Source organism: Orbicella faveolata, unplaced genomic scaffold, assembly GCF_042242905.1.
Source record: "Orbicella faveolata isolate gen_17 unplaced genomic scaffold, um_ofav_v1 contig_34, whole genome shotgun sequence".
Lineage (NCBI taxonomy): Eukaryota > Metazoa > Cnidaria > Anthozoa > Scleractinia > Merulinidae > Orbicella > Orbicella faveolata.
In genome coordinates this window covers 8,009,645-8,026,938 of record NW_028301563.1, presented here as the reverse complement: position 1 = coordinate 8,026,938, position 17,294 = coordinate 8,009,645, and the positions used below count along the sequence as shown (strand labels likewise).

Sequence of the window (17,294 nt, the reverse complement as noted above, 5' to 3'; positions counted from 1 at the left end):
AAGGCTTTATAGATATTGAATTCGTATCCGAGTAAGCTTTGAGATCTTTGAAAACATGTCCAAACATGTGTTTTAATACCAGTCAAGAAATTTTTTTTCCAGTGAAATGTTTTTCAAGGTGGAACACGCATTAAGACAAATAAAAATTTTAATGTGTTTTATTTTTCAGCCTGGACCTACAATTATTCAGGTTATAATTAGCATATAATTTTGAGATTAAATGATGCCAAGTTCGGATATTCCATGAAATGAATTATGTTACCACGAACTAAAAGACGGCGAAGTCAAAGAGAGATAAAAGAGCTAAACACATATACAGAGTTTAGGTTTTGTTTTTAACAATTTGAGAACAGTTTGTGTTGTCGTGCCATTGTTATATTTTACTCAGCGTTGTCATGACATCTTTACGTACAGCGTTAATCCCATTTCAGCCATGAAAGCAACATTTATTTGACTTGATGTATGATTTTTTATCCAAGTTTTGTGTTTTCCCATTTTTAACGAATTTTTCGTTCAGTACATTTATACATGCTAGATCATTTTAGCTAAGGTCCTATCACCCAACTTTTGGTGGGTTTCTGACATTACGGAAATAGGTACGCAATGCGTACAAGTGTGGCTTCCAGTTACGCCTTTTACTGATTACATCCATTTCGAAATCTTTAGCTATCCTTGAAATCTGATTGTCTCTCCAAAGTGCGATTTTCTTCTCAGCCCAAAAACTACAAAATAGTGGCAAAGGAAAACCCGAGAAGGGGGGGGGGGGGAGTGCTTTTGTTTACAATGAGTGAAATGAATGAACTACTTGATACAAAGGTGGGTCACGAAAAGCTTGACTTATATCTGTCAACATCGTCTTACTGCGTTGAAAAACAGGTTTTAATTAACCTTTCTGTTGTGAGTATAAAGTCCGGAGGAAAGAATCTTGTGAAAGTTAACTGTTATTAATTCCAGTTAAAGAGCCTTTGGTTATTACTTAGTGTAAATTTTAAAGTCTTTAAAACATTATAGTGTTCTTTTTATGAAAGGTGTAATTCCATATTACGAATTATTGAGGTTTGCTCGTATCGATCGTCATTCACAGCTAAATTCACAACTTAGCTCATAGAGCACTTTGATTGAAAACAAAATAAACGAGGTCGAGTAAATATCGTTGCTTACTATTGAAAAGTATAAAGAAGTCAAGAGACAGGAAAGACTAGTGCCATAAACATAAAAAACGAACACAAAGGTTACATGAAAGAGGAATATGATACAATCAGGAAATTCCGGAAATGATTTGAGACGTCTCTAGCATTTTTCTTCGTTTTGGCGTTTCGTGTTCCCACATGACTTTCGTAAACGTTGCGCTCTAATTTGGACCAGCATTTTGTTTTTCAATCCTCGTGGATGACCCGTGTCGTGTACCATGTGCACATAACTCGTGTGACTTCAGTATTTTTTCTCCTGGAGGTTTTTAAGGTTCTTTTCTAAAACTCTTTTGGATTTTCTCATTTTCACGCAATTTTAACGCACTTTTAAATCCCTCTCTAGTTCGAACAACATTAGCTTTTTCATTCCTATTGTAAGGAGCCCTATGGCTTGTTCGAAGCGGTTCCACGTCTCCTACCGGTTTTTTTTTTTTTTTTTTTTTTCTTTCCCTAAGGAAACTAAGTCTTTGTGGCATTATAAATCCCTTTTACTTTTTCATGGCCTTTTGAGTTCCCAAGCACAAGCAAGTTTCTTAAGCAGTCCACTAACTTCCATGAACTTCTGCTTTTGTTTAGTCCGCGAGGGTGCATATGCCCTGGGGCTTTCTCCACGCAGTAACTGGCGCGTTTACTTGTGTGTCTTGAGTGGTCCTACTCCGACTTCTGAGACTTCTTCACGTTGCTTTTACCCTTTGTTGGCTTTCTTCGCGTTCCCACCCAAGTTTCACGTCAGTTCTACGCGAATTTTTTTTTTCTTACTTTCTCCCCTGGGATGCCCAGTGGCTTTTTCAATGCGAATCCACGCGCGTTAATCTGTGTAAAATTGGCTTGTTTTCTCCCGAAACTTTTGACACGACTTGAAGCTCATTTGACTTGCATGTTCAGTGGCGTGTAACAAAGAATAAGAAGAGTAATTAGAATTCATTATCACCAGTTATCGCGAAATCGCCTCGACTACGCGAGGCGGGAAAAATAGGTCAGGTGACTTAAGTTTTAAAAGGAACAATTTATCATGTGACGATATTCGAAGTCAAGTCATCAACCGGAGCAAGGTAGACATCAAGATAGCGAATCCAAAGGATCTAACGACTCAACAACAGAAATTTTAAGCTTCGAAATCGCTTGTCGCTTCAACTGAGAATGTTGTAAATAGTAATTTACCTAACTACTAAATTACTTCAATTTCAGTTGACTACGATGTAACAACGGACGCCACGAACCGTGTATACTCTAGTGCAAATAAATCCGACAACTTTGATCCCTCTAATCTTCCAGCTAAGTTGCACTTTCAACCGCAGGAGCGAGCCATCATTTATTATTTTCTTGGTCTTCTTTCCCATGCGACTTTCACTCTAATTTCGTTCAACTCTAATTTCGAAAGCATGGGTGAGTAAAACATAGTAGGGAACTCCTGGGTTAAAAGACTAGGGAAGGCATGAAAAAAGTGGCAGATAATCAGCACGGAATACAGAGAGCACAAAATCGAAGTTAAATTTATGACCAAGAAGGCTTGCAAATGCCCGTATGAAGCAAAGGGGAGACACATAATAACTCAACACAAAGAGTGGGAAAACAGCGACTACGCAATGGAAGGGGAGGTGTTGTAAAGCACTGTGGGGACAAACACTTCTTATTCATGATCAGATAGATTGAGATAGATAGATAGATAGATTGATTGATAGATAGATATTAGCAACACGAGATTTCAGATTTTAAATCCTATAGCAACTGCTTCATTTTTTTTTTATTTTACTTTTTAGTATTATTATTATTATTTTTTATTGCCAGTTTTTCAATGTTATATAGCATCTGTTTTTCCATATCATAGCAACTGTTTTTATATCTCATAGCAACCTAAAGTTAGCTTTTAATTGCCAGTTTGTGAAATTTAACGGTCATTCGTTGATATTGCCTGATGAGTGTGATCATCCTTTGACCATACGAAACAGCGTTGTCGCAATAAAACGATGAATTGAAGTCTTGCTACCATTGTTTATTATATATATATATATATATATATATAACCGAAAAATGGAGTGAAATTCTCTTCTACTACAAAGTGCTCAATAGCTGAACTAGAGCGGAAATAACAGTAAAAACTCAAGAGCTAGGTTATATGGTCACTTAATCGCTACTCCGAGTTTCATGCCTCATGCGAGGCAATCATCAGGCGACTGCCAGAAAAAACGGTTACATTCAAAGATCTTTGAATGTAACCGTGATGATTGCCTCGCATGAGGCATGAAACTCGGAGTAGCGATTAAATGACCATATAACCTAGCTCTTGAGTTTTTACTGTTATATATATATATACATCTATCTATCTATCTATCTATCTATCTATCTATCTATATATATATATATATATATATATATATATATATAAACCTCTGGCGATGATCTCAGTTTAAGTGTAAGCTGATGTAGGGACCAATATTGCTTGTCGGAAACAAGATGGCAAGCGGTTCCACACCCCGGCTGTTGTTGTTTTTTTTCGGAGCTACCTTCAACCAGACATCACTATACGAATTACAAAACTGGGAAGGGCATGGAACAAGTGACAGACGACGAAAACGATTTGGTGTGTTATTAGTTGTTTGGTCGCCAATCCTAAGGTTAATTATTATCATTATTATTATTATTATTATTATTATTATCATTATTATTATTAATATTATTATTGAAAGTCTACATTTAAGGAATATTTGACTTCAATTTTTAATCTTACATTTTAAATTTCAGCGATATTTTAGATTAAGGATTTCAATGCAATCCTATGAAGCCGTCATAATAATAATAATAATAATAATAATAATAATAATAATAATAATGACTTTATTACCGTATCAATTACATCTAGCAGTGGAGAATCCCCAGTGGTAATAGGAGACACCTAAAAAGAACTATCTAAGAATAATATACAGAAAAGTCCTATAAGAGATATTAAAATTATGAGTTACAAAGATGGCAGCCGCTACATCCATCTAGGATGTTGTCTAGATCTAGCCTCCGTACGTCGGTCTTAAACTGCTTGAGATTTATCGCCGATCTTTCTTTATTTCTTAGTTTGCTCCATAGTCTTGGGCCTAGAAATCGAATTGAATGTTTTCCACACGTAACAGGGTTAAATCTAGGTAAATGAAAATCTCTCTACCATAAACTATAAGTGTGGCTATTAGTATAAAACATGTTACAAATAGTCCGCAGGCACAAATTATGTTTAACCTTATACATCAACTGTACATCCTTGAAATAACCGACACATATTTTCAAAACTAATATTATCCACCCGACTAACGTTCCTCTTTTCTCTGTTTCGTAAACGCTCTTTGCGGTTTTGGTTATTGTTCGGAATAATCGCAAGATATTATAGGTTGCAGAATTAGATTATAACTGTCACCGATGGTTAAAATGTTAATATGATGACAAGTCTTAAAATAGGATCAACAATATTTTTACTTAACAATTTTTTTTTTTTTAAGTCAAAGCATGCTAAGTTTCTTAATAGACCATTTTACAGTTGTCTGCCCAGTGACTTGGCCTTTTAATGGTAACAAAGCTGGAGGTGACATTGCTTTAATTTGACACAGACCTCTCTGCTTTTGCCATGTAAATGCACCTGATAAGAATTAGAACAACTTGATTTACATAACAATAGCAGTGAGGTCTGTATCAAAAGAAGGTCACCTCCAGCCTCGCTGCATGCCATTCAAAGGCCAGGTCACTGAACAGACAACTGTAAAATGGTCTACTATCCAAGGTATTAAAGTAATATGTTTACTCTGCGCTCTTCAACCTATAGTGCACGCAGTAATTATATTGTCTCTTCCTGATCCAAAAACAACAATTTACGGCCTGCATTCCTTTTCATATTTAGCTGCTAAATTATGGAACTCTCTTCCAGAATCACTTAGGACTCTAAGCGAAAGATATTACAGTATGACTGTTTTCAGTAGCATTGCAACTTTTCTCTAGTTTTATTACGTACGTAGTTAAGCTCTTTCATTATTTTTAGCATATTTATCGTATAAGTATTGTATTTTGTTATATTTATGTTCTCGAAGATATTAGCCAATTTTAGCTACCTAAAATTCGAGAGTAAATAAAGTATATGTGTATGTCTTGCTTATGGGGAGGGGAGGTTCAATTACCTGTTGTGGAGGTGTTTAAGTGTTTTGAAGACCGTACCGTCTCTAAGATCTTTGGTCAAGTAATGCGATATGCGCTCCATTGCTTTCCGCGAAAAAAGTATAGGTATGGTAAGAAATTTCCAGTAAAAGTTGGATGTGCTTACTTCAAAATCGGGACTATTTATTTATCTGGGCCTAGCTTCAGAATGATATTTGTAGGTGTTTGATTCAAATCCTCCTCGACTGCGTTGTTATGTTCTATTTGCAATATATTTTTTTTTATTTAGTTACAGTGTCACCAATTAGCACAATAGTGCTTAATTAAATACATATGAAACCTTAAATAAAGCTATTTATTTTAAGAATACGTTCGATGAATGATCCAATAATGTTGGTCACTCAAAGGAGATAAAATACCTCCACCTCATCGGGAGTGAAACGAACAATTGTGATTTGTTCTTCTACTCCAGTTGGAGCATCGTACGAGATGCCAATTCTTGTATATGAATTACCATTACCATTTGCGTTATCAGCAATGTAAATATCATGCCCTCCACCAAATGTTGGACCGTAACTAGGATTCACGTAAATTGCTTGTGGTGGATCTTTCACCATACCCTTAATTGGGCGAATTCCTTCTTCATTGCGTAAAGAATAAATAAAGGCCTTGTCAGTGTAGCGATATCCACCATGATTGGTTGTGGAACCTAAAGAAAAGGGAATATAACTTAAAACTGAAGAACAATAGGTTCTATGCTGAGTTGAGCCCAACGGTCTGGACTTAGCCTGGTAGCTTCTTTTAAGCGAGAGCTTCACGGATCAGCGCATGTGCAAGCCACAACGTTAATCATTCAATTATATTCCATTGTTTATAAAAAAAAATCGGGAGCGTGCAGTTGAATCTTGCGGGAAAATTTGCCTTTGAAAATTCCTCGGTCAGTCACGAAAACGCGACGATATACCTATTTTCCGTCATCGTGGATTAATTACACTTTGTGTACACCATGGTGTAGGCCATGGCCTACCCTATGGCCTACCAGTGGTCAGATTTTAAGAAACATTAACAAAACATCAGTAAGAGTCGAGCGAGTTAGCTGGCATAACATTGTATCGTGTTAGTGACTTTTTTTTTAGTATACCCCCATTAGCGCTGGCTTATAATTTTATGCCAGCTAACTCGTTCGACTCTTACTGATGTTTTGTTTATGTTTTTTTTTTTGCAAATCTGACCACTGGTAGGCCATAGGGTAGGCCACAGGGTAGGCCATGGCCTACACCATGGCCTACACCATGGCCTAGGCCATTGGCCTAGACCATGGCCTACCCCACGTTTTGTCCACACCCTCCACCACGCCCAATTAGTTGGGATTTGCAACAAGTTTTGTGTTCTATTATGTCTCTCGATTTATAGTGTTCCCATTAGCGCAGTAGTGCTAAATACCATGGCTTTTAAATAATGCGGTTTTCTTTCACCTCTTTGTTTATTTTACTTTGGCAAAACATGGAAGAAACAGCCTCGACTTCCACATTGGCTGTCATGTCTTTTTTGTTACTGGGAAGTGCTATGAAAAAAAGCTGATCATGCAAATTTGACGAACCCTCTGACTTTCTGCTTCAATAACTGCTTGCAAAAACATGGTTCACATTTCAACTGAGAGAACACATGGTTGGTTGGTCACCTTACTTAGCGAGGCTCATTTAACTTTTAGGCCAAATGGTTGGTATATTAGAGCCGCGGCCTGGATCATGGTGTTGCGTCAATGGTCAAGTCATTTTTCTCTCACGGTGCCTTTCTCCACCCTAGGGAATAAATGGGTACCGATAAACCGATCTGAGAAAAACTCTGCGGTTAAAAACCCATTCAGGATTAGTAGGAGCACTTCGGCCGAGACCGGAACGAAGGAAGGCAAGCAGGCAGGCAGGCAGGCAGGCAGGCAGGAAGGCAGGAAGGAAGGAAGGCAGGAAGGCAGGAAGCAGGAAGGCATGAAGGCAGGAAGGAAGGAAGGAAGGAAGGAAGGAAGGAAGGAAGGAAGGAAGGAAGGAAGGAAGGAAGGAAGGAAGGAAGGAAAGAAGGAAGGAGGGAAGGCAGGCAGGCAGGCAGGCAGGAAGGAACGAAGGCAGGAAGTAACAACTTTATTTAACAAGTGTAACACATGACGGTAAAAACTGATAAAACAGTGACAGGCAGACAGGCAGACAGGTAGACAGGTAGACAGGTAGACCAAAAGAGATGAGAGGGGATGAGCGATAAGACAGATAAAGAGGTAGCAGTTACACGGTCATTTACCCCATGGAACGTCTGTGTATCCTCCGAAGACATAGTGATTACTTTCGATAACTGTAACAGTATTTTTCTTTCCGTCACACAAGCTGTGAAAGGTAAAAGCATCCCAGCCGTGTAAGGAGGCGCGGTAACACAGCTTCCACGGAGAACCATTACCAACAGCTGGCCCAAGAAAATGAAAGAGATGGGACACATACGATTCATCTTTCGACAGTATTGTTGAACTTATTGGCAACTCTGAAATGGAATGAGAAAGTTTGAAAGTAAAGGCTTAATGAGTTAATAATTAATATAAAATAAAAATACAGTCGACATTTTCTCCAGTGCATCTTCATACTTATAAATACAAACATTTCTATCTTATAGACAGTTCACTTGCATGGTCGCATAGAGAAAAAATTAACAATACATATACTTGTAATACCACAATACGGACTCTCAGGTACTGCGACGGAACTCTTGTGCAACTGGTGAATTTGTAGGATGACGCATATGTAATATTATAATAACTTACTAGTTTCGCATGTTTTCGCAGCAAAGCCAACCTCACACCTGTAGAAGTAGCCGTCGCGTGTATTTTCGCATTCACCGCCGTTCTTGCATGGATTCTGCACGGCGCAAAAGTTTATGGCTACACGGAATAAAAATACAAAAGGAGAATAAATTAAGAGGTGAACGTAAATGATGTTTCAGTGACCAGGCCTACCTTTTGGCCAAGGGCAGAACGGCTAGGCAGCCACTGGGGGATTTGAGCGTAGCAATCCGACGGTAAGCCAAAAAAAAAGTGAGGGCTCCCTGATGCTGATATTTATTTTTGCTATTTTTATTTCCCCTAAGCGAGGAGAAATACTATCGGCCATGAAGAAATAATGGTGAGAAAACTGGCAATTAATTGTATTTGATGTGGGGCAATTAGATCCGGAAATAATTTCTGGTTCAATTTTCAGAATATCAAAATGTCAACATTACATGCCTTTTAGAGCTGCATGCAGTCGAATGAAGATGCCAAGCCCAGTGATTCAGCCGGTTTGGAGGCTACATAGAATAAATACAATCCAAACGAAGTTACCTGTGCAGATGTATCCATCTCCTGAGTATCCAGGCTTACAAGTACAGTTGTAAGACCCTTCAATGTTATTACATTCAGCTTCTGCATCACATGTATCGGTATTCAATGCGCATTCATCAATATCTAGCGAGAGATTTACGAGAAGAATGGAAAAGTAAGAAAAAGAGATTTCCTCTGAGGTTTTTGGTCCTTCCCAGAAGTCACAAGCAGTTTACTGCTCTTATCTACATGTAGGGTCTTACTCTAGGTTTCCTTTTGGGTCTTTGTCTGGTTATCTTTGGGAGATTACCTTAAGGGTTTTAGTGGGGCAGGCTATTACTCCAGATCCGCTCTGTAGCTCATATTTGCTACATGTGTCTCTCTCAAACAGCCGTCTAACAGACCAGAGGGGGCTAATCTTTAGCCGCAACCGTTTTGGGTTGAGCACACGATCGCCCTTTAAGACAAGAACGTCTGGACACTCATTTCGTCTCCATAACTGAAGTAGGTTTTTGGGAGACGCTTTCTTTCCTTTCGCCTGCGAGTTTGATTGCTTCTCTTTGCTCCAGCAAGACTTCATCATCACTAGTGCTGGTTCTTATCTCCTCAAGTCTCTCGTCAATTCTCGGTAGCAATTTTACAGCATTTCAGGCGTTCGAATTCTCGGCCTTGTGTGCTCTGAATGTTGGGTTGAAATGACTATATCTCTGGACTTGGTTAGTTTACGATCTCTGCATCACTTTTCTACATCTTCGACAGCATCTTTTGAAGCGTCACTTGTGGCTCAGTTGCCAATTAATATAGAATGACGCAGCAAGTTTTGGGGGAGCAGGGGTTGCATTTTGCGATAGGCGTATTCCTACCGTTTCCCAACCCCCAGGCCTGAATGAGGACAAGATTCCTTAGCATGCTTTTTTCCAGGGGCCAGATTCAGGGATTTAGATTAAGATATCTGGTATTGTATTGTTCGAACATACAAAATCCTATCGTTAGGGAACAATACTCAGGATACACCTTTAACTTAGGAAAGTTTCGTGAATTTGGCCCTGGAAATTTGTTCACTTTACTCCAACATTTCAGTAGTATAGGTCTTTAAAATCCTTTGATAATAGAGGCACTCTACATTAGGGGTGAAATGGCTTTTATTACTGTTTTCTATAGATTTTAAACGCAGCAACCAACAGACAGAGCTTAAAACCGTTATGGGTTTACTGCGCCTCTCAATAACATGCAGACTCTAAAATTCAAAGCTTAACCGACAAATGTGTTTTTCGCTACTACCAATTACATGTTCGGTGGCTCCTCCCAGCTTCCGACTACTGCCGAGCACTGTTTCGTTGTCTGAACTGTACTCAGCGATTTGATTACCGCGCGCTCGGCAGTAGTCGGAAGCTGGGAGGAGCCACCGAACATTTGATTGACGGTAGCGGAAAACGATTTTGTCGGTTGAGCTTTGAATTTTAGAGTCCGCATGCTATAGAAAGACGCAGCAAGGTTTTACTAGCACAGTCATGGCCATCCCCAGAGTATCCGGCTTTACAAGTGCAAATAAATGACCCATTGGTATTATTGGACACGGCATCAGCGTCACAATTGAAGATTTTTTCTTTGCACTCGTCAATATCTGAGTAAAAATATACCGAACAACTAACATTTAACTTGCAAACAATATTATGTCTGTACATATTTTTAGGTCTGTCAACCTCAAGCTGAAAATATACGGTAAACATTTTCATTTCTTACCAAGTTCACATTTGTCACCTTTGAATCCAGAGGCACACAAACAGCGATATCCTTTGCTGGTAAAACCCGTTTGACAGGTTCCGTTGTTATGACAAGGATCGTTGGTACAAGCATTCTTAATAGATTAAACAAAAAAATCTCAGTTAAATCGATTACAAAAACCCCAAGCTGTTTTAATTATTACTACGCTCATTAAATATGCAGATAGACAAGCTTACAGCCTTGTGGTTTGCCTTTTTCCCAGGGCTCATTGAACATAATTATAACAACGCTTTCTTCCTTTTCATAAGAACCTGAAGTCATTTTTGCCGATGCGACGTGTGATAAAACGTCATATCTTCAGTCGTCTACAAACGGTTCAGTAAATTTCAGTAAAAAGAAGGTAGATAAGTTAGTGTATTTACAGTTCTTTTAATTTCTCTTAAGATCGTCGAGAGAGCAAGCAAATAGGAACCGTGGCGATCTATCGTCTTTGAAGGCCCGTCTTTACGAGTCACAATGTTACTGTTGAGCGGAGTCGTTCGATGGCATCTTTCGTCTTCATAATTACCTCCCGCCCGTAGGCACATGTCCCGGGGTATGCCAGGGGAATGATGATGAATTATTGTTGACTGATACTTCAATTGTCATATGCTAGCAAAGACATTCCCCCGTTTTAACTGTCGTTTTAATCTCCTATTAGCTTAATAATTAAGAATACTTTGCCACTGCAGATATTAAGGATTTTAAAGTTGACTAAGCCTATTTTAATTTACTGACATTTAATTAGCTATCGAAACAAGCCTATGCCCATAAATTAATGACAAATCCTGCTCGCTGATAGCCTACTATTACTGTTAATAAGTATGAGTAATCAAAATTAGATCGATCAAAGATCGGCAAAACCCGGTTTTAAAATCGGAAAAACGGTTTGGAGATCGGCAAAAACAACAACAACAACAACAACAACAAAACAGTTTTGGGATCGCCAGAGATCGGTAAAAATTCGTTTTGTAATCAAGAAAAGCCGGTTTTGTGTTGGACTAAACCAGTTTTGAGATCGACAAACACCGGTGTTGAAATTGGCGAAAATTGGTTTTGAGATAGCCAAAAATGGGTTATACTATCAGCAACAAAAGAAGGTTTTGTGGCTTAAAAAGCGGTTTTTAGATCGCCAAAAGGCGGTTTTGAGCATGGGAAATAAGCACTACATGCTCGAAGGGTCGTGTATCTAATTAATTACCTAATCATCTAATTACCTACTGATAAAATGAATGAAATATCAGAAATTAATTTACCTTATCGCAAATCTAATTTCCTTAAATATCGGACTAGATTTTGCCTTTAAATAAAATTGTTTAAAATCACGAGAATCATTAAAATATTCTGAAACACAGTTCCACAGTTCCACAGTACAGCTCCACTGTAACAAACAGAATTTTTCATGAAATAAGTGGAAAATCGTCGAACGACGGCCTTATTATGTCCTCTTAAGTCATACGGACTATTACGCCATACAACTAAATCTGAAATCATTGCGGGCATAACAGTTATGAACTAACGACAAATCCTGCTTGCTGTTAGCTTACCATATATAACTACCAAAAAACGGTTCTGAGATCGCCAAAAACTGGTTTGTTTGACAAAAAGCGGTTTTGAGACTAGCGAAAAGTGGTTTGGGGATTGCCAAAAACCGGTTTTGGGATCGGAATAACCAGCTTTGGGATCGTCAAAACCGTTTGTAGACCGCTAAAACCGGTTTTGTGTAGGACAAAAGCCGGTTCTGAGATCGGCAAGAACCGGTTTTGGGTTGGATCAAGACCGGTTTCGCTTAAAAAAAGCGGTTTGGGGATCGGCAAAAACCGGTTTCGGGACCGATAAAAACTGGTTTTGATATCGGGAACAACCATGATAGAGAATGCTGAAATTTTCGGCTAATTTAAGGAGTATTTTGTTGCTCATGATATCACTGAGCTGGTATAAATGAACGGAGCCTTCTGGATTTATGATTGTTGGAAAACCACAAATTGCCTCTTAGGCCCGGTTCAGACGCCGTTCTTCTCATGAGCCAGATCGAATTCAATGAATTGAGTTCATGTGAAGTCCGGCGTCTGAACCAATTCGAAACGGCTGATTGAATTCGGATTGGCTCAGCCGTTCTTCACGCCTGGCTCAGCCGGGAATAACGGCTCTGGTTCGGCTTTGATTCAGACGTCGATCTTCACGTAAGCCGAACCAAAGACATAAATTAATTGATTTTTTTTTTTTTTTAAATTTTGAAGACGTGGGTATGCGCAAAAGTATAAATTGTACGTCAGCGTATCAAAATGGGGGGTTTCGCTCATCAGAGGAGAAGCCGATATGTTCAGTTTGCTGCCACCTCGGTAAACAGTATCAAAATTAATGAGCATTCATCATAGTGCTTGTGTTTGAATTACGTGTGAATATATTGCATTTGTAAATTAACCGGAATATTGCAGTTGGGCTATTTGCCCAAGTTGTGCTGTATTTCATGACATACAAAAAGGTTGGAAGTTGAAATTGACCAATTTTTCAGTCGTCTTCTTGCAGTTACATATATAGATAAATGCTCCTTTTTGCCAACGTTTCATAAATTTTTCACATGACGGCTTTTGATCGTGCCTGGTTGTTGTTTACTATGTTTATGGGACTTCAGTACATGTCAGCGCTGATCGAAATGCACTTTTATCTCCTATTAAATTTTATTCGGCTGGAATTGAGATAGGCGTCTGAATCACTTTCGCCGGTCTAAATTACTTTGGCTCGGCCTAAATTCGAATTCGATTCGACTCATGTAAAGTACGGCGTCTGAACCGGGCCTAAATAGCTAAAACCTAGCAAATATGCGAAGAACAACTGAAAAAAGTAAAAGCAGTTGAAAATATTTTTTTTTTGACAAAAACATCAGATATCAACATTTGAAAAACATGCCTGTTAAACACTGGTTTCCATGTAAACATAAAGGTCCTTAACCAACAACAATTCATGCAAATTCTTCCCACAAATTTGTTTAAACAGTCGCCTAAGTTGGAGATATTTGCTTTATATATATATATTTTAAGTTTTACGCCGGTTAAGATGGTGAGGCCCCCATGGACGGTCTGAATAGAAAAAAAAAATAAATGAAACAACAATTCCTCGACAATTTCAAGAAATTTTCAATGCTATAGCGGCATGATAAACAGCCCATCATTACATGACGCGCCACCTGTAAAGGGAACTCCCCTGTTGCAAAATTACCTCGACTGAATTAAAAATTAAAAATTTAGCCTGTAAATGCTGCGTAAAAAGCAAAACACATAAGAATAGATGAAAAATGATAAAGACGAGTATATTCGGGTTGTAAAACGATTTAACGTTGTGTGATTCTTATCATATGGTTTGTACCTTGAAATAATTCCATATTCAAATTTAATTGTCACGTACTGTTCTCTGAAACTGTGTGGTAAAATTTTCCTTCCAGATTCTAACTTGTACGATCGACTGCGCTTTTCTTAAAAAAACGGCATTAACAAAGCTCCCCTAACACATTATTCCCGGAAAACTTTTCTCCTAAAAGACGGATATCTTATGAGAGATAGGCAACGCGGATAAATTAAGTCAAAATTTCGTCGTCTGAAGATTGATAAAGTTTCGCGACCTACTACACCAGAATAACAATTAATTGTGACAGGGCAATTTTTAAGCCTTAAGAATTAACTTTTCCCCCTCGACTTTGCGTTGTTGAGCCAAACAATACTATCGAAATACATGTATCACGTTACAATACGATCTAGCCGGAATTGTACCTGTTGTGTAAGAATTAATTCCTTACACTCAAAATCACTCGCTTCTTAGTATGAACATTACTTTCTAGAAACAAATGACAAATTTCTTTCTGACGTGAAGAAATACGTATATCAGTATTTGCTATCTCTAAAACTACAGGTGGGAGAATTTCACACTTTTATGGAAAACAAATACCCCCTCCCCCAACCCCTTCCAAGAACTTATCAAAGCGTTGTAAAAACGGTAGCAGCTTATCTAGCTGATGCTTTGAACGCATTAACGCAGGGGGGCTTGAAGGGAGCTTTATTTAACGAAGCTTAAAAGTCCATATCTTGCCTCTAGCATAATAAATTAGTGGGTAAAACAGATCAACATTTACAAGACCTACCATCCAAGCAGCTCAAAATAGCTTTGAGAGAAAAAAGAAGAAAGCAGATTCCATAATGTGTAGGGAAGCCCATGTCGGAGCAGCTAAATGTGCCTTGAAGGTTTCATGGCGCAAAATATTGGGCACAATATTAAGATTCAAATAAACTGCAGCTGCAGGTGTGTTAATTCAGATCTGAGAGTCGTACATGACAGGTCTGTCAAGGCACTTAGCAGTTGTTTTATTAGTTGCTTTAATGAGAGTTTTGGGTTTGTTGTCATAACGCGGTCAAACTAATATAGACAAAACAGGTACGAGCTTAACCTATTGATTATCACTAGGGTTACTTGAATCGTTTTGTGAAAAAACACAACTTGAGCTAATTACTATTGGTAGTTTTCCGGCACAGAACATAGAGATGCAATGCGTATTGGAAACCACTACAAATCACCATGAATGAGAATATGACAGTTGTCAGACGGACAAAAAATAATCTCACATTAGCACGTGCAGGTGGCAACTGTTATAAACAACCGATTAAATTTAGCAGAAATATTAATTGAAATGACAGTAGTCCGACGTTGTGATGTTTCTAACAGGAAAGGAAAGCGTGAGGATAGAGTCTGTTCGTAGATCAAAGGAAGGTGTTCGTTGATTATTAGCATTTCTTTAGGGAGACATTGTAATAATTTGTTTCGGCATGCACTTTTTGAGTACCGTATAGTTGCTAATTAAATTCAGTTTTGCGTTTTGCGCTTCACGAGTATGTGTTTCTCAATTGAAGAGTTAAAAAAGCTAGGTATGCTGTGCAACGCGTTGTAGATGTCGGTGTGTAACCAACATAGTCCATATCGCTTGAACCGCATTGTGACTGATGATTTCAGCTCCTTGGGTTTTAACATGCTTCTGATCGATTTTTCTGCTTAGGAACGCGGGTTTTAAAAGTATTCCGTCTTTGTTGCTAAGGAACTGTAGTTGTTTCGTCGTGCTGTTGGCCGATCTCTGATGCTAAACGGAATGATGATGATTGCGCTTTTATCGTTTTCAATGCAATTCCCCTTTAACACGCTGGATATACCGTCAGTGGCTTGATTGTTCGTGAATCTCTTATCAATTACGTTTGCAGGGTTGCCGGGATGTGTGATTAAAGGCATGAAAGAAGTTTAGAATAGGGAATTATTTCGGGTCCAGACAGGAATTGACATCTAACAGTTATTATTTTAATTATTATTTAGTTATTTAAGTAAACGTGGAAGGCAATATTCTACACCATTTACTTGCACTGAGATAGAAGATTGTTTTGCAGAAAAAAAAAAATAATAAAATAAATAAATAACAGTTTGATCTGATTAACAAAGATCGAGAAATCTACCGGTGATGCCATTTGATAACGGAACCCGAAACTAGAAGTAATTCGATGCAAACGTAGCTACTCTAGGTCAACGACGCGAACTGGAATTCTCAGGGGCTCTTGTATTCTGGGGAGAACGACTGATTAATCACGTGATAAGAACCGTCAATGTGTTGGACCAAGAACACAGAAATATGACTTGAACAATACAACGGATAAAAAATAAACATGGCAAGGACCAGGTGAAAACTGCCGCCTACTTATACAATGGGACTAATGTTAGTGAGGCAACTAGGCATTTTCTTACACAGACCTCTGCAAGGTGATTTTCCGATAATAGTGCAACGAGACAACCACTCGTGAAGTTAATTTATAATCAGTTCACTGTGCATCATTGTTTGATCACTAACGGTCTTTTTCTTTGTTCACACAAATATAAGCATAGAGCTAGACCTCACCAGCACTTCCAAAAATTCTACCTTTTTTTTTTTTTTTATGGGTTTCTTATACGGTTTAAGTAAACGCGGTTAGCAGAGGGTTTGGATCGATGGAGTTTAATTGATAGCTGAGAAGCTTGGAATTGACGAGGTGTAGATGATCGAGCGGCAATCAAATCTTCGCAGTTGAATTCATACTCGTTACTCCCACCTGTTTGGACAACTTTGAAATCGGCGGCAGAAAGGATCACGTGGCCATCAAATGGTGAGCCACTAAAGAGACCGGCACTTTTCACAGTGCCAAGCTTGTGAGTGTTTCTATTTTGTGCGAGGTACTATTTCACCTCACCCGTTTGGGAATTAAAACAAACACGCTATCAATGTCGCTGCGACCTTAGACATTCCATGAAATGAAAGAACATTCTCTTCCTCTCCCAAATCGGCTGTGAGCTGAAATTTTTGTGTGAACCATCGAACTCCCCTATAATACCAGTTATGTTCAAAGCGTGGTGTCCCCTACCAGTTTTGATTAAAATTTATTTCCTTCCTTCCACTAACCCCTTTTTCGCCAAGTCCCTATAGTCACCTATACTGATGACGTCGTTTTGGCGTGCACTTGAATCTGTACCACTTGTGACGCATTCCTAGTAGTGTCTATTTCAACACCTTTAAGCTCGTGATCAGAAATAAAATCTATATCGACAAAAACATGAACCCCATCATATTCAGTGCCCTTTTTAGATTTACCATAAAAATCAAAGCCGACCCACCCCGTCGTTTTACCCAAACCAGTAAAAGGTGGGTCTTGTGGCATTTTAGGACTATGCATAAAGTTATTTTCTCCCACACACAAGGATTGATCACCCCTTAGTTCTGCTAGGATTTCTGGTCTGTCCGGAGATGGAGTACCCAGATATCCTCGTTCATAAAAAGACGCTTTGGATATTGTGCCAACGTCTTTCATTTCCAGATTATA

General features: G+C 38.6%; 1 protein-coding gene across 2 annotated transcripts; it reads right to left on the bottom strand.

Annotated features, from left to right (window-relative positions):
• Positions 1 to 3,671: 3,671 nt before the first annotated feature.
• On the bottom strand, positions 3,672 to 15,806 carry LOC149104544 (uncharacterized). Of its 2 annotated transcripts, XM_089270930.1 has the most exons (6): positions 14,552 to 15,806; positions 10,396 to 10,510; positions 8,674 to 8,796; positions 8,119 to 8,235; positions 7,608 to 7,841; positions 3,672 to 6,027 (listed from the first exon to the last, which is right to left on the bottom strand). In XM_089270930.1, the coding sequence occupies exons 1-6, from the start codon at positions 14,552 to 14,554 to the stop codon at positions 5,720 to 5,722; spliced, it is 900 nt and encodes a 299-aa protein (XP_089127056.1). In that variant the 5' UTR covers positions 14,555 to 15,806; the 3' UTR covers positions 3,672 to 5,719. The 2 variants fall into 2 exon arrangements, with proteins under 2 accessions (XP_089127056.1, XP_089127057.1); XM_089270931.1 differs by lacking the exon at positions 8,674 to 8,796.
• Between the last annotated feature and the right edge of the window lie 1,488 nt (positions 15,807 to 17,294).